General features: G+C 38.6%; 1 protein-coding gene and 1 long non-coding RNA gene across 4 annotated transcripts in view; one reads left to right on the top strand and one right to left on the bottom strand.

Annotated features, from left to right (window-relative positions):
• The window catches only part of Tmeff2 (transmembrane protein with EGF-like and two follistatin-like domains 2), a 287,500-nt gene that overhangs the window by 47,726 nt on the left and 222,639 nt on the right, over positions 1-17,135 (bottom strand). The window contains exons 6-7 of the mRNA NM_001394330.1: positions 9,272-9,420; positions 8,545-8,604 (exon numbers count right to left, since the gene is read on the bottom strand). Of these exons, the coding sequence (NP_001381259.1) occupies positions 8,545-8,604; positions 9,272-9,420 (209 nt within the window). The remainder of the gene's footprint in view (positions 1-8,544; positions 8,605-9,271; positions 9,421-17,135) is intronic.
• Positions 1-17,135, top strand: part of LOC108351929 (uncharacterized) — a 115,368-nt gene that overhangs the window by 4,815 nt on the left and 93,418 nt on the right. The gene's annotated exons all lie outside the window — the stretch shown is intronic.

The raw sequence follows: 17,135 nt of genomic DNA on the forward strand, positions 1-17,135 counted from the left end.
TACTATATACTGTGTTCTTGTAATTTTTTTCTTGGTCACCTATCCCATGTGTTTTTTTAAAATTAATAAATGCATAGGTCTTTTAAACACATACCTTGAATTATAAACAACTAATTTTTTACAGTTAAATTGACATTATTATTTTCAATGATGTCTGTTTATGTCATCCTATATACATGTAAGTTCATAATGGTCATGTGATCATATTGTTATTGAAGTATACAGAAAAGAGGAAATTTGGATGTGTGAAATTTAGATATATTATTGTACTGACAGTGTAGACATAAGTGATTGGGAAATACTACTTTAATATTTGTTAGTTGAAGAGTTGGTCAAAGACTTTTGCAATAGTTGTTGAGTGACATGAGCAGGAATAGTTATGAAAACCTACTGTGCTTAAGTTCATAGGTGCTGAATTTACATTTAAACCTTGGACACAGGCCATACTACGCAAAAAAGATCACATTGCCCATAAAAATAAATTCATTTTCACTTTCAGACCGAAATAAAACACTAAGACTACCTATCTCATTAGTTTCTGGTTAGTAGCTTACAAAATGTCTTTTAATGCAAAATTTAAGGCACGATGGAAACACATCGTTTCCATCATTTCCTTTGCACAGACAGAGAAACAGAATCAGAAAAGTCAGCGCAAATTTAACAACTGAGACCAGCATGACCAGTACGCAAACTCAGTTTTCTTTGATTTTGCAGCAAACATCATCAAAACAGCAGAAGAGAAAGGTCAGGGAAAAGAAAGGTCGATGGAGAGGTAACACCTTCAGGTGGGAAAACGGATTCAGAAACGAGCATTGCAAACAGGGAAAGTGCACATAAATAGTGCACATAAATAGTGCAGAATGCATTTACGAACTGGGGCATAAACACAGTTTCCCAGAGTGTCTCTTAGGACCCAAGGCAACTTTTCAGCCTAAGCCTTCATCCGGATTGCAAATACTGCTTCTTTATCTATAGGTGTGAGCATAGCAAAGGACTATAGGTGACCAGTTACATGATTTTTGGGAGGAAAAAAATGAAAGCTTAGAGCTCATGAATGCAGGAAAACTGTGACTTAAGTTTGCAGGCTTTTAGAGATTTGCAGCAGTCCTACTCCCAGAGGGGAACATAGTTAAATTGAGACATTCTTTTCCCCCTCAGAAATCTTGACATTTAACTTCATTTCCCGGGGTTAAGTGTTCCAGGACAGTCTAGTGGCACTGTAATAGCCTGGGCATATGTTTTTATTTGTTTCAGGGCCGATACCAATATTCGTGGTACAAAGTGCTGCCCATATTTTCTGCTATTTATTTCTTACGGATCAGATTATTGGCCCAGATATAACATGTTTTCCAGCAAAGTGCTCCTTGTGTTCATGGGCAAAGGGCAAAAGCTTCCATTTTAAATGTAGATTTCTGCCACATGACTGAATTAATTCATGTTACAAATATGATGTGAAACCTGATATTCCTGCCTGTATATCTGGATTGGAGGAGCCAAGAAGGGAAATAGTCAGCAAATCAAGCAACTGTCCCATTTGCACACGTAGGTGGATGTACAGCATGGTAGCCAGTTCCAGGCCAGCCATTTATAGCTCTTTGAACCTCCTGGGTATTACTCCTAGCATCTGTAACCTTGTTTTATGGGCTGACATGAAAAGAAACAGAGTAATGTAAGTTAATCTTTGTAAACTCCAAATTATCGCAGAGAAACTGGGAATTTTTTTAATTAATGGGAGATTTATTGGTAGCACTACACTACTCAGGATTCTCTGCTGCACAAAGAAATAGGAAACAATAGAAGGGTTGTGTGTGCATGGGAGCGAGTGTGTGTGTGTGTGTGTGTGTGTGTGTGTGTGTGTGCACATGTGCATATCCGTGTGTGCATGTGTGTGGATATTTATGTGTGCATACCTATTAGTGCGTGCAGGCATTTCCAAGGACTACTTCTCGTGTGGTTCCTCAGATGCTGGCTACCTTGTTTTCTTGAGACACAGTCTCTCACTGGGCTCACCAAGTAGGTTAGGTTGCTCGTTTGGTCGGTGAGCCTTAGGGATTCTCCCATCTGTGCTTCTCCAGAGCCGAGATTACTGTTGCACATCTAGTCTTGGTTTCTGAGGACCAACCACACCTCCTCAAATCTGCAATGTGAACACTTTACTGACTGAGTCTCTGCCCCAGCTCTCGGAGGATATTTTCAAGTCAAATGAAATAGCACTTAGGGATGGTGAGGGTGTTTACCGGTCATAGAGCACATCAGATGATTTCACAGCAGGATCAACAGCACAGCAGAGCGTTCTTAAATTTGAAACTCTCAAAGGGTTAAGCGCAGGCTGTAGTGTCCACTCTCCAGCTCCAGAGTTTTAGGCAGTTAAACCCCTTGTTGCTCACACTTGCTGGCTTCCGCAATTAGTAGCGCTGTCTTGAACCTCAGCTCTGCCACGCAATCTCACTTAATCTCTTTGAACTTCCATTTCTCACCTGTCAGATGCTCCTAATATCTCTTCACATTTCTGTTGTGAAGACCGAAGGAGACAACATGCGTGGAAAGGCTTTGTAAATTGCAACGGCCTCCACAAAGAACAAGTTATTTGGTAATTCACTTAGACTCCGTTGATACCCTTTCAGGATGTCAGTTTCTTCTTTGTGTGGGAAATGGGCTGACGGGATACTAATAGGATAGGGAGGATTTGGTTTGTGAGTCTGGATTCTTTCTTCCACGTTTCAGACTGGTGCATAATATCTCAATTACTGTTTAAAGAGAAGCACATCTCTAAAAGAAATGTTTCCTAAAACATAAGACTTCTCAAAGCGACAAGAGACGGTGGATTGCCACAAAGCAACTTGCAGGGAGATAGGTAGACTCTGTTTGGTACTAGACCCAGAGGAGGGAGGCTTTTCTGTGGCTTTTCTGAAGGCACAGAGAGCCTTGGATTTTTCTTTCTCATTGACCAACATGAAAACCAGGGGACTTTCTCCAGCTACATTCACACTGAACACAATCTATCTAACCCAGGTATTGGCTGTCCTGTTACACATGTTCCAGGTCTTTATCCTGCTCACGCAGGAGGAATAAACTAGACTTGCTTTCCTTATAGATTCTCCTATCATTTTCCTGTGTTATTAATCCCTCCCAATTTTGGAATATGTATGAATGGAACTCATTACAGCAGTCAGTCTAAATACTGTATCATTGAGATATATATATCTTACTTTGTGTGCCCTAGAATTTTATAAAAAAATTATTAAAAAATCCTCAGTCATACAGAAAACTTCTTGGGATATTTTATAAATATCACTGTTGAAGATTCTATCCATTTACGTTCCTTCGTTATGGTTCATAAAAAGATCCATGCTAAATATTTCACATATAATTTAGCAAAGTTAACTTTCTCTTTGGTCTCCAAAATTATTTTTATTCATTTTTTTCCCAGACAGTGAAGACCCAGGTTCCTTTCACAGACGCTGAGGCTTCTGTGCTGTCTTCTGTAGAGAGCCTGGGACAGCATGGCTGCATAGGAGGACTCTATGGATATTTGTGAAATAAACTGGCTCAACCATAATTTCTTTCTTATACTGGTTGCAAGGAAGCTTAGGGCTAAGTGCTCTAACAGTAGTAGCCAGGCTCTGCATGTATTTTTTTACCCTAACAGTTCGGCCTCTCCTGTTTTTAATCTCCGTTCAAAGACCCTCATTGACTGTAGTTTAATTATAAAAACTCTGCAAATCCTTTTTGAAAACTTGTATAGGATACCCCAAAATAAAATACATTTAAATTTTTAGATTATAAAAACTAAAGTAGTTGAAATTTATGATTTTTTTGAACATCCAACAAGCTATAGGATTAAGTACATTTTCACTGGAAAAATATGTGACCATGTTTTCCAAGCCTTGATGAGACTCTCAGCCAGACAGAATCCCACCAGGAGACACACATAGATAACATCTGACACAGAGGAGCAGTGTTCAAATTCACTTTCTTTTTAGTGCAAGACTTGATGAGGACACACACACACACACACACACACACACACACACACACACACAGTGCTATCTTAAGTGTTCACAAGGGAAGATTAATATTATTATATGGTAAAGGCAGGAAGTCCTAGCTTTGTGATTTAGAAAATTCGTGGGTTTGGACTCTTTCTGTAGTGAAAAGACAGACTTAAATCTAAGCTTATGTCTTCAACTGATGGGGGAGAATGGTATCAATTGGTCTGTTTCATTTCTATGGCACGAACTTGTCATTGGGCCTGGAATACAGACAGGCAAAGCCTCTGATTCAATGACTTGGATCTTATTAAAAGAGAGAGAATGGGGCTGGAGGGGTTGGGGGAGGAGGGGGGTGATTCCAGACAGCCCAGACAGATAGTAATTCTGCTTGGCATAAGCTGGAACTTTTTCAGTTTTCTGATGTGGACTATGTTTTTGTGCCTATGAGGATCATAGATTCCTGTCACCATGCAAGGCAGCCTTTCTCGTCTCCTGCACATGTTACTTTTGTTTCACATCATACTTTCTTATTTATTTATTTTTAAATTACAATTGTAATCCAGTCTCTGTCGGTCCTGGCCGCAGTCTTTCTTTTAGATGTTACTAAAGGAGGTTTAATAAATTTAAGATTCAGACTTCCTTTAAAGATGATAGCCACTTTTGTACTTAGAAACAAGTGTTACCAGCTTTTAAAGTAGGCACAAAAATGAAATGGGAGGGCATGGTCAACGTGCCTAAGGTTACAGTACTCATGCCACATCTGGAAAGATGTGTAAGTTACAATTGTTACTTCCTTCCAGTGGGAACGTCCGCCCGTGGACATTTGTTTAACAAGGGAAGTTGCCGTGACATCAAATTAATTGTGAGCACAGAGCAGACTTCTAGGCATGTGAGTCATACAGTTCCTGTTTACCCTCCCTGGAGAGTTTATAACATGTGAAATATAAATCATGAGGACAATAACATATTGATTCTTCATTTGATTCTTTTAGATTTTCATGTCTTTGTCCCAATCTTGGGAAAATGAAAATCCGACTAGATGCTTGGAGATGTTGAGAAACATGATTATTTCAATGTTTTCTAATAGAATATATTTCAATAAAACCATGTATAGGAACCATTTGTAGCTAACTTCAGGGAGGACTTACAGTATTCAGTCCATGTTTAACTATGAGTTGCAAGTTTCAATGAATACTTTTGCTGCTATATTTTATTTCGAATTTAGCAAGCATGTATGTTTAAACATAACCTTAAAAATTGTTGCATTTGTTTCTTTGCTCCTGGGCATGCCCAGAATCAGTGTGGGGATAGGGGTTAGAGGGAGACAAGCAGGAGTTGGTTTGTCCTGGGGACGAAACACTGACCATTAGAGTTGATAGCAAGTGCTTTTACCTGATCAGCCTGACAATCCTCAATCATGACAATTTTTATCTTACAAGATTTTCTTTGGTCAAACTAGAGAAATCTGTAGGATGCGGAATGACCTGATAATTTGCATGGGGAAATTCTCCCTTTTCTTTCTATGTCCATTAAATTTAGGATGGAAAAAAGTCTGTGCAGCTCGTATGTGCCTAGGTGTGGGGCCACTGAGAGGGGCAGGCAAAACCAGCCTACATCCCCCAGCAGAGTTACCCTCCTTTCCTCAGCAACCATCAACAGCTGGACTCACTGGATCATGAATAACAGGAAAAAATGACGGACGAGAAATTGGGAGGATGGCAAGCCGAGGTTACTGGGAGAGACGGAGGGAGGTAATGGTGGTTGATATGTTCAAAATGTAGTGTTTAAATGCACGAACTTTTCCAAGAAAAGAATGCATAAACATATGTTAAAATAAAAAATATAAAACGAAGTGAACTAAAAATCGTGGTAATCAACATCAGTGGTTAAGTGACTGAAATAAAATCTGAGTAAATTCGGGGTAGAAATGAAGCCCACTGTTTTCTTTGAAGGTGAACTGTGAGAGGCAATGTGAATGGTGGTGAGGGGCAGATCCTATATTGATATTTCCTGGGACAAATGTGTGCATAGCCATTGCATAGGATGCGATGAACCTCCAGGGTTCCTTGTTGGGGAGGAAAATCCTCAGGGAAAGACTTGGCTCTTTTGTAAGTCCTGTGGTGTTTGGCTCAAGGAAGAAGACAGTCACAGAGGCAACAGTTTTGAAGATTTTTCCAAATAAATTAGTTTTTATAGGAAATATAAAGTTATTGTAAATGCATTTAACAGAAGTAAGTAGCTTATAATACCATCAAGATAGTTGTTTATAATAAAATATAATATTCCTATTTGGTTCTATTTAAATCTTAAAGCATAAAGTGCCACTCTCAGATATTATATGTCACTATTATATTTTATTACTTTAATAATTTTCTATGGCTCAACATATTGGTGGAGGATAGTTTTAGGAACACTAGTCCTGCAAAATCTTTTACAAAAATGTGTCATTCTTCAAGTAATTCTGATGCATGTTGTATACTATAAGATGTGTGAAATATTTAAGAGATGATTATAGTGATGTGATTTTTAAAAGCATTTTTTTGAGATGAATAAAATTAATTAACATGATTTTTTGGCATTTTATTGCATCTATTTATTACAGGTGGAGAGATAGATAGATAGATAGATAGATAGATAGATAGATAGACAGACAGACAGATAGATAGAATGTAGCCATGAGTTGATGTAACTGTTTTTCTTTAAGATAATTACATGAGTTTTTGTGATATTATACTACATGCATTTGTGTGAATTTCACACATTAGAAATTTAAAAAAAGGTAAAAGAAAGTGGCTGTCCATATTCATGAGCTCTGTATTCATAGATTCAATTAATTGTAGACAAAATATATGTAAAGTACTTGCATCTTTCAGAATGTGTACAGAGAGTTTTTAAAATCATTATTTCTTAAGTGATACAATACCACACATATTTTCATAGACTTTAAATTGTATTCAGTACCATAAATTATCTGGAGATGATTTAAGCCATAGAAGAAGATGCACATGGTAATATGTAAACACCATGCCAGTTTATAAGAGACTATAGTCTCCTTAGATTTGGATGTTTGTAAAGGGTTGGAACCAGTCCCAGAACCCACTCTCCGAGAGATGATTTTATACAAAACATGCATCTTTGCAAAGACTATATAATGGAAGGAAGCAAGGAAAGCTGGAGAGATCAATTGTTTATGGTAACACTTCCTAAATGTTTGTACTGGATTCTAGGCTGTTCTTCTCAAGAAACATTGTTAATATCTGCAGTGGTGTTTTGGGAATAGTTATAAGCACATATAATAGAACCAATGTTAATATATGACATAACTGGTAGTTTCAGGCACCTAGAAGCTGAAAACATTAAGGCAAAATATGCAAAAGTTAAATTCCTCTTATGTCCACATTCTGATGTATGCAGGTAATTAAAATACCAGGACTTTGTTCATGTGTAAACATAATGACAATTATCACGAAGTAAAATAAAATAACGAATCAGAAGAAAAAAAATGGTATTATACAGTTTGAAGGACCAGAAGCAATTGATTTGGTTTGAATACTAGTTATGAAATTGGTTACAAGTGTTCAGTAGCTAAATAAAACATTGTGTTTAAGAATTCCTTGAAGTCGGACTTGGTGGCACATGTCTTTAATCCCGGCACTACTGAGGCAGGGGCAGGTAGATTTCTTTGAGTCTGAGGCCAGCCTGGTTTACATAGCGGTTTCTAAAAGAGTCAGGGTTAAATGGAGAAACTCTGTCTCAAAACAGCAAAAATGAATGTGTAAACAAATAAACAAACAAATATTCATTGAATACTTTTATAAAACTAAGTTTTATTTTTATAATTTTACCTTAAACTCTCATAAATTATGGCCATCTGATAATATGCTAATTGCATCCCCATCAGTTATTTCTCCCTGTCAAAGAGTTAAATTAGGTAGCACTTTTATTACTCAAAGTAGCTTCCATAGCTGCTAAATAAATTTATACTTTCACATAAGGTTTATTATAACTTTGTATGTCTGAGAAGCTGCATTCTGGAATCTAAATACATGAGACACGTTAGTTTCTTTAAAAGCTAAATTATGCGTGACTTTTAACTCTGAGTCTTCACAGTAGCCTGTGTTAGCTTCTGCAACTCTCTATCTCTATCTTGTCAGGGATCAGCAAACTTTCCACTGTTGACTTTTATGAAAATTCAAACAAGAACATTTGCATTTATTACAATATACTGCCAAACCTTGCATTAATTTCCATTGATGCCCATTAATTTGATAAATGTTTTGTCATTTGTACCATTTACACTGTCAAAACAAGTTAATTATATCCTACTGACATCTTTGACAATCACTTAAACTATGGCAAAAAAAAAAGTGTGCCTTATTTGGTTCAGTAAAAACTCCCTCTTGCCCACTGGAAAGCTGGAACTAAGAGGAAAGATCAGCGCATGCTCAAGTAAGGACAAGCAGTAAATAAACGGTGGTGCTCAAGGTGTAAACAATGGTGCTCAAGGCTCTCATAACAGGCTTTCATTCCAGGCATAGGAAATTTAACATACCTGCATAATCTGTTCTTGCATAATGCCCATCTTCAGATTTAGTGGTTGTAGTTGTGTTATCTATGTTAAAAAATTAACAACAAAACCCAGTTAACCATTTCCTACATATCTATCAGATCTTCTCGTTCAACAGTACCTTCATTTCTTCATGGCCTTGAGGTTTGCCGCTTTCCACAACATCAACAACAACAATAACAACAGCAATAGCAACAGCAACAACCACCCATTTATAGCTTTGAGCATTCAATACAAACATATTACCAATGCACATTTATGTCATTGAATACACACTTATGTAACAGAACAGTGTCACCTTTCAGAAGCTGGGGATAAGAATATACCTTAAATATTTCTATCAAATCAATAGATAAAAAGGGCAATTTTCTTTTAATTCTAAGATTTCTATTCTATTCTAAATTTCTTGACTAGATTTTTTTTCTTTAGCCTTTGCTAGGAGAATTTCTGCTATCTTCTGAATACTGGCTCCTGTGTTCATGGCACTGTAACAATACAGCCCCATTATATTGAAAAAGGCATGCACTGTTGCTGATGGGCCCTCAAACACCCATAATCAACACAAATTCTACAGCTGACTACACGATCCATTGTGAATCAGAACTGTCTTTCGGAAATGAAATAGGTGCCTAATAACGAGTTATCTTCACTTTTCATTTCTGCACAGAGACTAAAAACATTTCTTGAAATGAAATTTTGCTATGAACATTACCTTGACATCGACCCAGAGACATGACTTCAATTTTCTCCTGTTTCTGACATGACGCTTCTTTGATTTGACATGCATTATCATAAGATTTCCCATCAGAAGCACAGAGGGGATTAAAGTTGGTTTGAGAACAGTCAATGTTGCACACACACCTAAAGGAAGAGCAAAATAAAGAACAAAACGTCAATAGTGAGGTTACCACACTGGAGGGGAAGCGCCTAGCTGGGCCAAATGCAGAAGAATCAAATTGTGCTTTCCCAGGGAAGTTCTGCCAGCTTTCTGAGATGAAATGCAACACAGAACTAATAGGAAATAATCCAGAGGACCCAGAAGTGAATCAAAAGTAAACGTGCATAAACACAGTGAGACTGAAGAATACGAATAGGTTACTGAGGCAGAATGGCTTCCGAAGGGACTCGAGTATATTCCTGCACTTTCTTCATTGCATGGCTAAATGGGGGAGAGCTTGAGAAAAATGTCTCAGGGGCCAGTTCGACAGAACACAATCAAATAAGCTATTTGGAAGAGGTATTTCTCCAGCACAAAGGAGGACATGTGTGAGGCGCAGTAAATGGGGCCTTCAGTGGTCTTTAACCTTTCGGAGTGCCTCAGATGCCCTTCCAGAGTCAAGTGAGAGGTGGAGCAGCTTCTCGGAAACGCTCCCACCCTATAAACGGCATTCACATGAAATCCCATGGGGCTCTCAGGTTTCTTTCTGCACATCCCAGGGTTCCTTCCCAAGGTACACAGTTTCTATTTCGGGCTCTTATTTTACACAGTAAAGTGACAAATTCAAATCGGTTGCCACTTATGGCTTTAACATTTCCCCCTCCATAGGCTAAAGAAACATCTGGAGAATTAAAGAGAATTAGATCATCTAAAGCACAATTAAACCCTGTAAAGCAAACTTTGTAAAATTAATTTTCAATGCTCTCTTAATTCTCTGTTTTATGATTTACTTTGTTATTTGGAATATTATTTTTTGGTTAAGAGCACTTGCAGCTCTTACAGAGGAACTAGCACTCACATGGTGGCTCACAAACATGCATATTTCCAGTTTCAAGGAACTCGACACTCACCCTCTTCTGGGCTAAATAGGCACTGTATGTACGTAGATGCCCATGCATACATTCAGAGAAACACTCATACACATTAAAATAATAAATAGAAATAATTAGTATATTGCATTTTTGGTGTGTGCAGACTTCTATAGAATAAAAATTTAAATATTTTTATTTATATTTGTATTCACTACTCTGTATGTTCTTTATGTTGTGGATCACAATTTTACCTCTGAATACATTACATGTGCACACATACACACATACACATGCACACACACAATGGTCATAGTGATTTCTCATTGCATGCTGGCTGTTAAATTCATTGCTTCATTTAAACTTTATAGCAGCCATTACTCAGACCACGATGTTAGATAATACATAAAATCAAAAAGCTAATAAAGTACAGGACAGGCACACACAGCTGCGATATGTGAGGCCTAACTGTTCCCCTTTTATACTGACACCTGCAAATTAGGGCTGCCCATAGAACTTTAAAGCATATATTGAGAAGCAGATTCTTGTGCCCTGTGGAAGCTGAGGCTCAACCTAGTCTTAATTCGTTTTTTTTTTTTTTTAATTAACTTGAGTATTTCTTATATACATTTCGAGTGTTATTCCCTTTCCCGGTTTCTGGGCAAACATCCCCCTCGACCTCCCCTTCCTTATGGGTGTTCCCCTCCCCACCCTCCCCCCATTGCCGCCCTCCCCTCAACAGTCTAGTTCACTGGGGGTTCAGTCTTAGCAGGACCCAGGGCTTCCCCTTCCACTGGTGCTCTTATTAGGATATTCATTGCTACCTATGAGGTCAGAGTCCAGCGTCAGTCCATGTATAGTCTTTAGGTAGTGGCTTAGTCCCTGGAAGCTCTGGTTGCTTGACATTGTTGTACATATGGGGTCTCGAGCCCCTTCAAGCTGTTCAAGTTCTTTCTCTGATTCCTTCAACGGGGGTCCTATTCTCAGTTCAGTGGTTTGCTGCTGGCATTCGTCTCTGTATTTGCTGTATTCTGGCTGTGTCTCTCAGGAGCAATCTAAATCCGGCTCCTGTCGGTCTGCACTTCTTTGCTTCATCCATCTTGTCTAATTGGGTGGCTGTATATGTATGGGCCACATGTGGGGCAGGCTCTGAATGGGTCTTCCTTCTCTCTCTGTTTTAATCTTTGCCTCTCTCTTCCCTGCCAAGGGTATTCTTGTTCCCCTTTTAAAGAAGGAGTGAAGCATTCACATTTTGATCATCCGTCTTGAGTTTCATTTGTTCTAGGCATCTAGGGTAATTCAAGCATTTGGGCTAATAGCCACTTATCAATGAGTGCATACCATGTGTGTTTTTCTGTGATGGGGTTACCTCACTCAGGATGATATTTTTCAGTTCCAACCATTTGCCTACGAATTTCATAAAGTCATTGTTTTTGATAGCTGAGTAATATCCCATTGTGTAGATGTACCACATTTTCTCTATCCATTCCAATGTTGAAGGGCATCTGGGTTCTTTCCAGCTTCTGGCTATTATAAATAAGGCTGCGATGAACATAGTGGAGCACGTGTCTTTTTTATATGTTGGGGCATCTTTTGGGTATATGCCCAAGAGAGGTATAGCTGGATCCTCAGGCAGTTCAATGTCCAATTTTCTGAGGAACCTCCAGACTGATTTCCAGAATGGTTGTACCAGTCTGCAACCCCACTAACAATGGAGGAGTGTTCCTCTTTCTCCGCATCCTCACCAGCATTTGCTGTCACCTGAGTTTTTGATCTTAGCCATTCTCACTGGCGTGAGGTGAAATCTCAGGGTTGTTTTGATTTGCATTTCCCTTATGACTAAAGATGTTGAACATTTCTTTAGGTGTTTCTCAGTCATTTGGCATTCCTCAGCTGTGAATTGTTTGTTTAGCTCTGAACCCCATTTTTAATAGGGTTATTTGTCTCCCTGCAGTCTGACTTCTTGAGTTCTTTGTATATTTTGGATATAAGGACTCTAACTATTGTAGGATTGGTAAAGATCTTTTCCCAATCGGTTTGTTGCCGTTTTGTCCTAACCACAGTGTCCTTTGCCTTACAGAAGCTTTGCAGTTTTATGAGATCCCATTTGTTGATTCTTGATCTTAGAGCATAAGCCATTGGTGTTTTGTTCAGGAAATTTTTTCCAGTGCCCATGTGTTCCAGATGCTTCCCTAGTTTTTCTTCTATTAGTTTGAGTGTGTCTGGTTTGATGTGGAGGTCCTTGATCCACTTGGACTTAAGCTTTGTACAGGGTGATAAGCATGGATCGATCTGCATTCTTCTACATGTTGCCCTCCAGTTGAACCAGCACCATTTGCTGAAAATGCTATCTTTTTTCCATTGGATGGTTTTGGCTCCTTTGTCAAAAATCAAGTGACCATAGGTGTGTGGGTTCATTTCTGGGTCTTCAATTCTATTCCATTGGTCTATCTGTCTGTCTCTGTACCAATACCATGCAGGTTTTATCACTATTGCTCTGTAATACTGCTTGAGTTGAGGGATAGTGATTCCCCCTGAAGTCCTTTTATTGTTGAGGATAGTTTTAGCTGTCCTGGGTTTTTTGTTATTCCAGATGAATTTGCAAATTGTTCTGTCTAACTCTTTGAAGAATTGGATTGGTATTTTGATGGGGATTGCATTGAATCTGTAGATTGCTTTTGGTAAAATGGCCATTTTTACTATATTAATCCTGCCAATCCATGAGCATGGGAGATCTTTCCATCTTCTGAGGTCTTCTTCAATTTCTTTCTTCAGTGTCTTGAAGTTCTTATTGTACAAATCTTTTACTTGCTTGGTTAAAGTCACACCGAGGTACTTTATATTATTTGGGTCTATTATGAAGGGTGTCGTTTCCCTAATTTCTTTCTCGGCTTGTTTCTCTTTTGTGTAGAGGAAGGCTACTGATTTATTTGAGTTAATTTTATACCCAGCCACTTTGCTGAAGTTGTTTATCAGCTTTAGTAGTTCTCTGGTGGAACTTTTGGGATCACTTAAATATACTATCATATCATCTGCAAATAGTGATATTTTGACTTCTTCTTCTCCGATCTGTATCCCCTTGACCTCCTTTTGTTGTCTGATTGCTCTGGCTAGAACTTCAAGAACTATATTGAATAAGTAGGGAGAGAGTGGGCAGCCTTGTCTAGTCCCTGATTTTAGTGGGATTGCTTCAAGTTTCTCTCCATTTAGTTTAATGTTAGCAACTGGTTTGCTGTATATGGCTTTTACTATGTTTAGGTATGGGTCTTGAATTCCTATTCTTTCCAGGACTTTTATCATGAAGGGGTGTTGAATTTTGTCAAATGCTTTCTCAGTGTCTAATGAAATGATCATGTGGTTTTGTTCTTTCAGTTTGTTTATATAATGGATCACGTTGATGGTTTTCCGTATATTAAACCATCCCTGCATGCCTGGGATGAAGCCTACTTGATCATGGTGGATGATTGTTTTGATGTGCTCTTGGATTCGGTTTGCCAGAATTTTATTGAGTATTTTTGCGTCGATATTCATAAGGGAAATTGGTCTGAAGTTCTCTTTCTTTGTTGGGTCTTTGTGTGGTTTAGGTATAAGAGTAATTGTGGCTTCATAGAAGGAATTCGGTAGTGCTCCATCTGTTTCAATTTTGTGGAATAGTTTGGATAATATTGGTATGAGGTCTTCTCTGAAGGTTTGGTAGAATTCTGCACTAAACCCGTCTGGACCTGGGCTCTTTTTGGTTGGGAGACCTTTAATGACTGCTTCTATTTCCTTAGGAGTTATGGGGTTGTTTAACTGGTTTATCTGTTCCTGATTTAACTTCGGTACCTGGTATCTGTCTAGGAAACTGTCCATTTCCTGCAAATTTTCAAGTTTTGTTGAATATAGGCTTTTGTAGTAAGATCTGATAATTTTTTGAATTTCCTCTGAATCTGTAGTTATGTCTCCCTTTTCATTTCTGATTTTGTTAATTTGGATGCACTCTCTGTGTCCTCTCGTTAGTCTGGCTAAGGGTTTATCTATCTTGTTGATTTTCTCAAAGAACCAACTTTTGGTTCTGTTGATTCTTTCTATGGTCCTTTTTGTTTCTACTTGGTTGATTTCAGCTCTGAGTTTGATTATTTCCTGCCTTCTACTCCTCCTGGGTATATTTGCTTCTTTTTGTTCTAGAGCTTTTAGGTGTGCTGTCAAGCTGCTGACATATGCTCTTTTCTGTTTCTTTCTGCAGGCACTCAGCGCTATGAGTTTTCCTCTTAGTACAGCTTTCATTGTGTCCCATAAGTTTGGGTATGTTGTACCTTCATTTTCATTAAATTCTAAAAAGTTTTTAATTTCTTTCTTTATTTCTTCATTGACCAGGTTATCATTGAGTAGAGCATTGTTCAATTTCCACGTATATGTGGGCATTCTTCCCTTATTGTTATTGAAGACCAGTTTTAGGCCGTGGTGGTCTGATAGCACGCATGGGATTATTTCTATCTTTCTGTACCTGTTGAGGCCCGTTTTTTGACCAATTATATGGTCAATTTTGGAGAAAGTACCATGAGGAGCTGAGAAGAAGGTATATCCTTTTGCTTTAGGATAGAATGTTCTATAAATATCTGTTAAGTCCATTTGGCTCATGACTTCTCTTAGTCTGTCTACGTCTCTGTTTACTTTCTGTTTCCATTATCTGTCCATTGATGAGAGTGGGTGTTGTAATCTCCTACTATTATTGTGTGAAGTGCAATGTGTGTTTTGAGCTTTAGTAAGGTTTCTTTTACGTATGTAGGTGCCCTTGTATTTGGGGCATAGATATTTAGGATTGAGAGTTCATCTTGGTGGATTTTTCCTTTGATGAATATGAAGTGTCCTTCCTTATTTTTTTTGATGACTTTTAGTTGAAAATTGATATTATTTGATATTAGAATGGCTACTCCCGCTTGCTTCTTCTGACCATTTGCTTGAAAATGTTGTTTTCCAGCCTTTCACTCTGAGGTAGTGTCTGTCTTTGTCTCTGAGGTGTGTTTCCTGTAGGCAGCAGAATGCAGGGTCCTCGTTGCGTATCCAGTTTGTTAATCTATGTCTTTTTATTGGGGAGTTGAGGCCATTGATATTGAGAGATATTAAGGAATAGTGATTATTGCTTCCCGTTATATTCATATTTGGATGTGAGGTTATGTTTGTCCGCTTTTCTTCTCATTGTTTTGTTGCCAAGACGATTAGTTTCTTGCTTCTTCTAGGGTATAGCTTGCCTCCTCATGCTGGGCTTTACCATTTATTATCCTTTGTAGTGCTGGATTTGTAGAAAGATATTGTGTAAATTTGGTTTTGTCATGGAATATCTTGATTTCTCCATCTATGTTAATTGAGAGTTTTGCAGGATACAGTAACCTGGGCTGGCATTTGTGTTCTCTTAGGGTCTGTATGATATCAGTCCAGGATCTTCTGGCCTTCATAGTTTCTGGCGAAAAGTCAGGTGTGATTCTGATAGGTCTGCCTTTATATGTTACTTGACCTTTTTCCCTTACTGCTTTTAATATTCTTTCTTTATTTTGTGCGTTTGGTGTTTTGACTATTATGTGATGGGAGGTGTTTCTTTTCTGGTCCAATCTATTTGGAGTTCTGTAGGCTTCTTGTATGCCTATGGGTATCTCTTTTTTTAGGTTAGGGAAGTTTTCTTCTATGATTTTGTTGAAGATATTTACTGGTCCTTTGAGCTGGGAGTCTTCACTCTCTTCTATACCTATTATCCTTACGTTTGATCTTCTCATTGAGTCCTGGATTTCCTGTATGTTTTGGCCCAGTAGCTTTTTCCGCTTTACATTATCTTTGACAGTTGAGTCAATGATTTCTATGGAATCTTCTGCTCCTGAGATTCTCTCTTCCATCTCTTGTATTCTGTTGGTGAAGCTTGCATCTACAGCTCCTTGTCTCTTCTTTTGCTTTTCTATATCCAGGGTTGTTTCCATGTGTTCTTTCTTTCTTTTTTTTTGTTTTGTATTTTTTTTTTATTAACTTGAGTATTTCTTATATACATTTCGAGTGTTATTCCCTTTCCCGGTTTCCGGGCAAACATCCCCCTCCCCCCTCCCCTTCCTTATGGGTGTTCCCCTCCCAACCCTCCCCCCATTGCCGCCCTCCCCCCATAGACTAGTTCACTGGGGGTTCAGTCTTAGCAGGACCCAGGGCTTCCCCTTCCACTGGTGCTCTTACTAGGATATTCATTGCTACCTATGGGGTCAGAGTCCAGGGTCAGTCCATGTATAGTCTTTAGGTAGTGGCTTAGTCCCTGGAAGCTCTGGTTGCTTGGCATTGTTGTACTTTTGGGGTCTCGAGCCCCTTCAAGCTCTTCCAGTTCTTTCTCTGATTCCTTCAATAGGGGACCTATTCTCAGTTCAGTGGTTTGCTGCTGGCATTCGCCTCTGTATTTGCTGTATTCTGGCTGTGTCTCTCAGGAGAGATCTACATCCGGCTCCTGTCGGTCTGCACTTCTTTGCTTCATCCATCTTGTCTAATTGGGTGGCTGTATATGTATGGGCCACATGTGGGGCAGGCTCTGAATGGGTGTTCCATCAGTCTCTGTTTTAATCTTTGCCTCTCCCTTCCCTGCCAAGGGTATTCTTTTTCCTCATTTAAAGAAGGAGTGAAGCATTCACATTTTGATCATCCGTCTTGAGTTTCGTTTGTTCTAGGGATCTAGGGTAATTCAAGCATTTGGGCTAATAGCCACTTATCAATGAGTGCATACCATGTATGTCTTTCTGTGATTGGGTTAGCTCACTCAGGATGATATTTTCCAGTTCCAACCATTTGCCTACGAATTTCATAAACTCGTTGTTTTTGATAGCTGA

The sequence above is a fragment of the Rattus norvegicus genome, chromosome 9 (assembly GCF_036323735.1).
Source record: "Rattus norvegicus strain BN/NHsdMcwi chromosome 9, GRCr8, whole genome shotgun sequence".
Classification (NCBI taxonomy): Eukaryota; Metazoa; Chordata; class Mammalia; order Rodentia; family Muridae; genus Rattus; species Rattus norvegicus.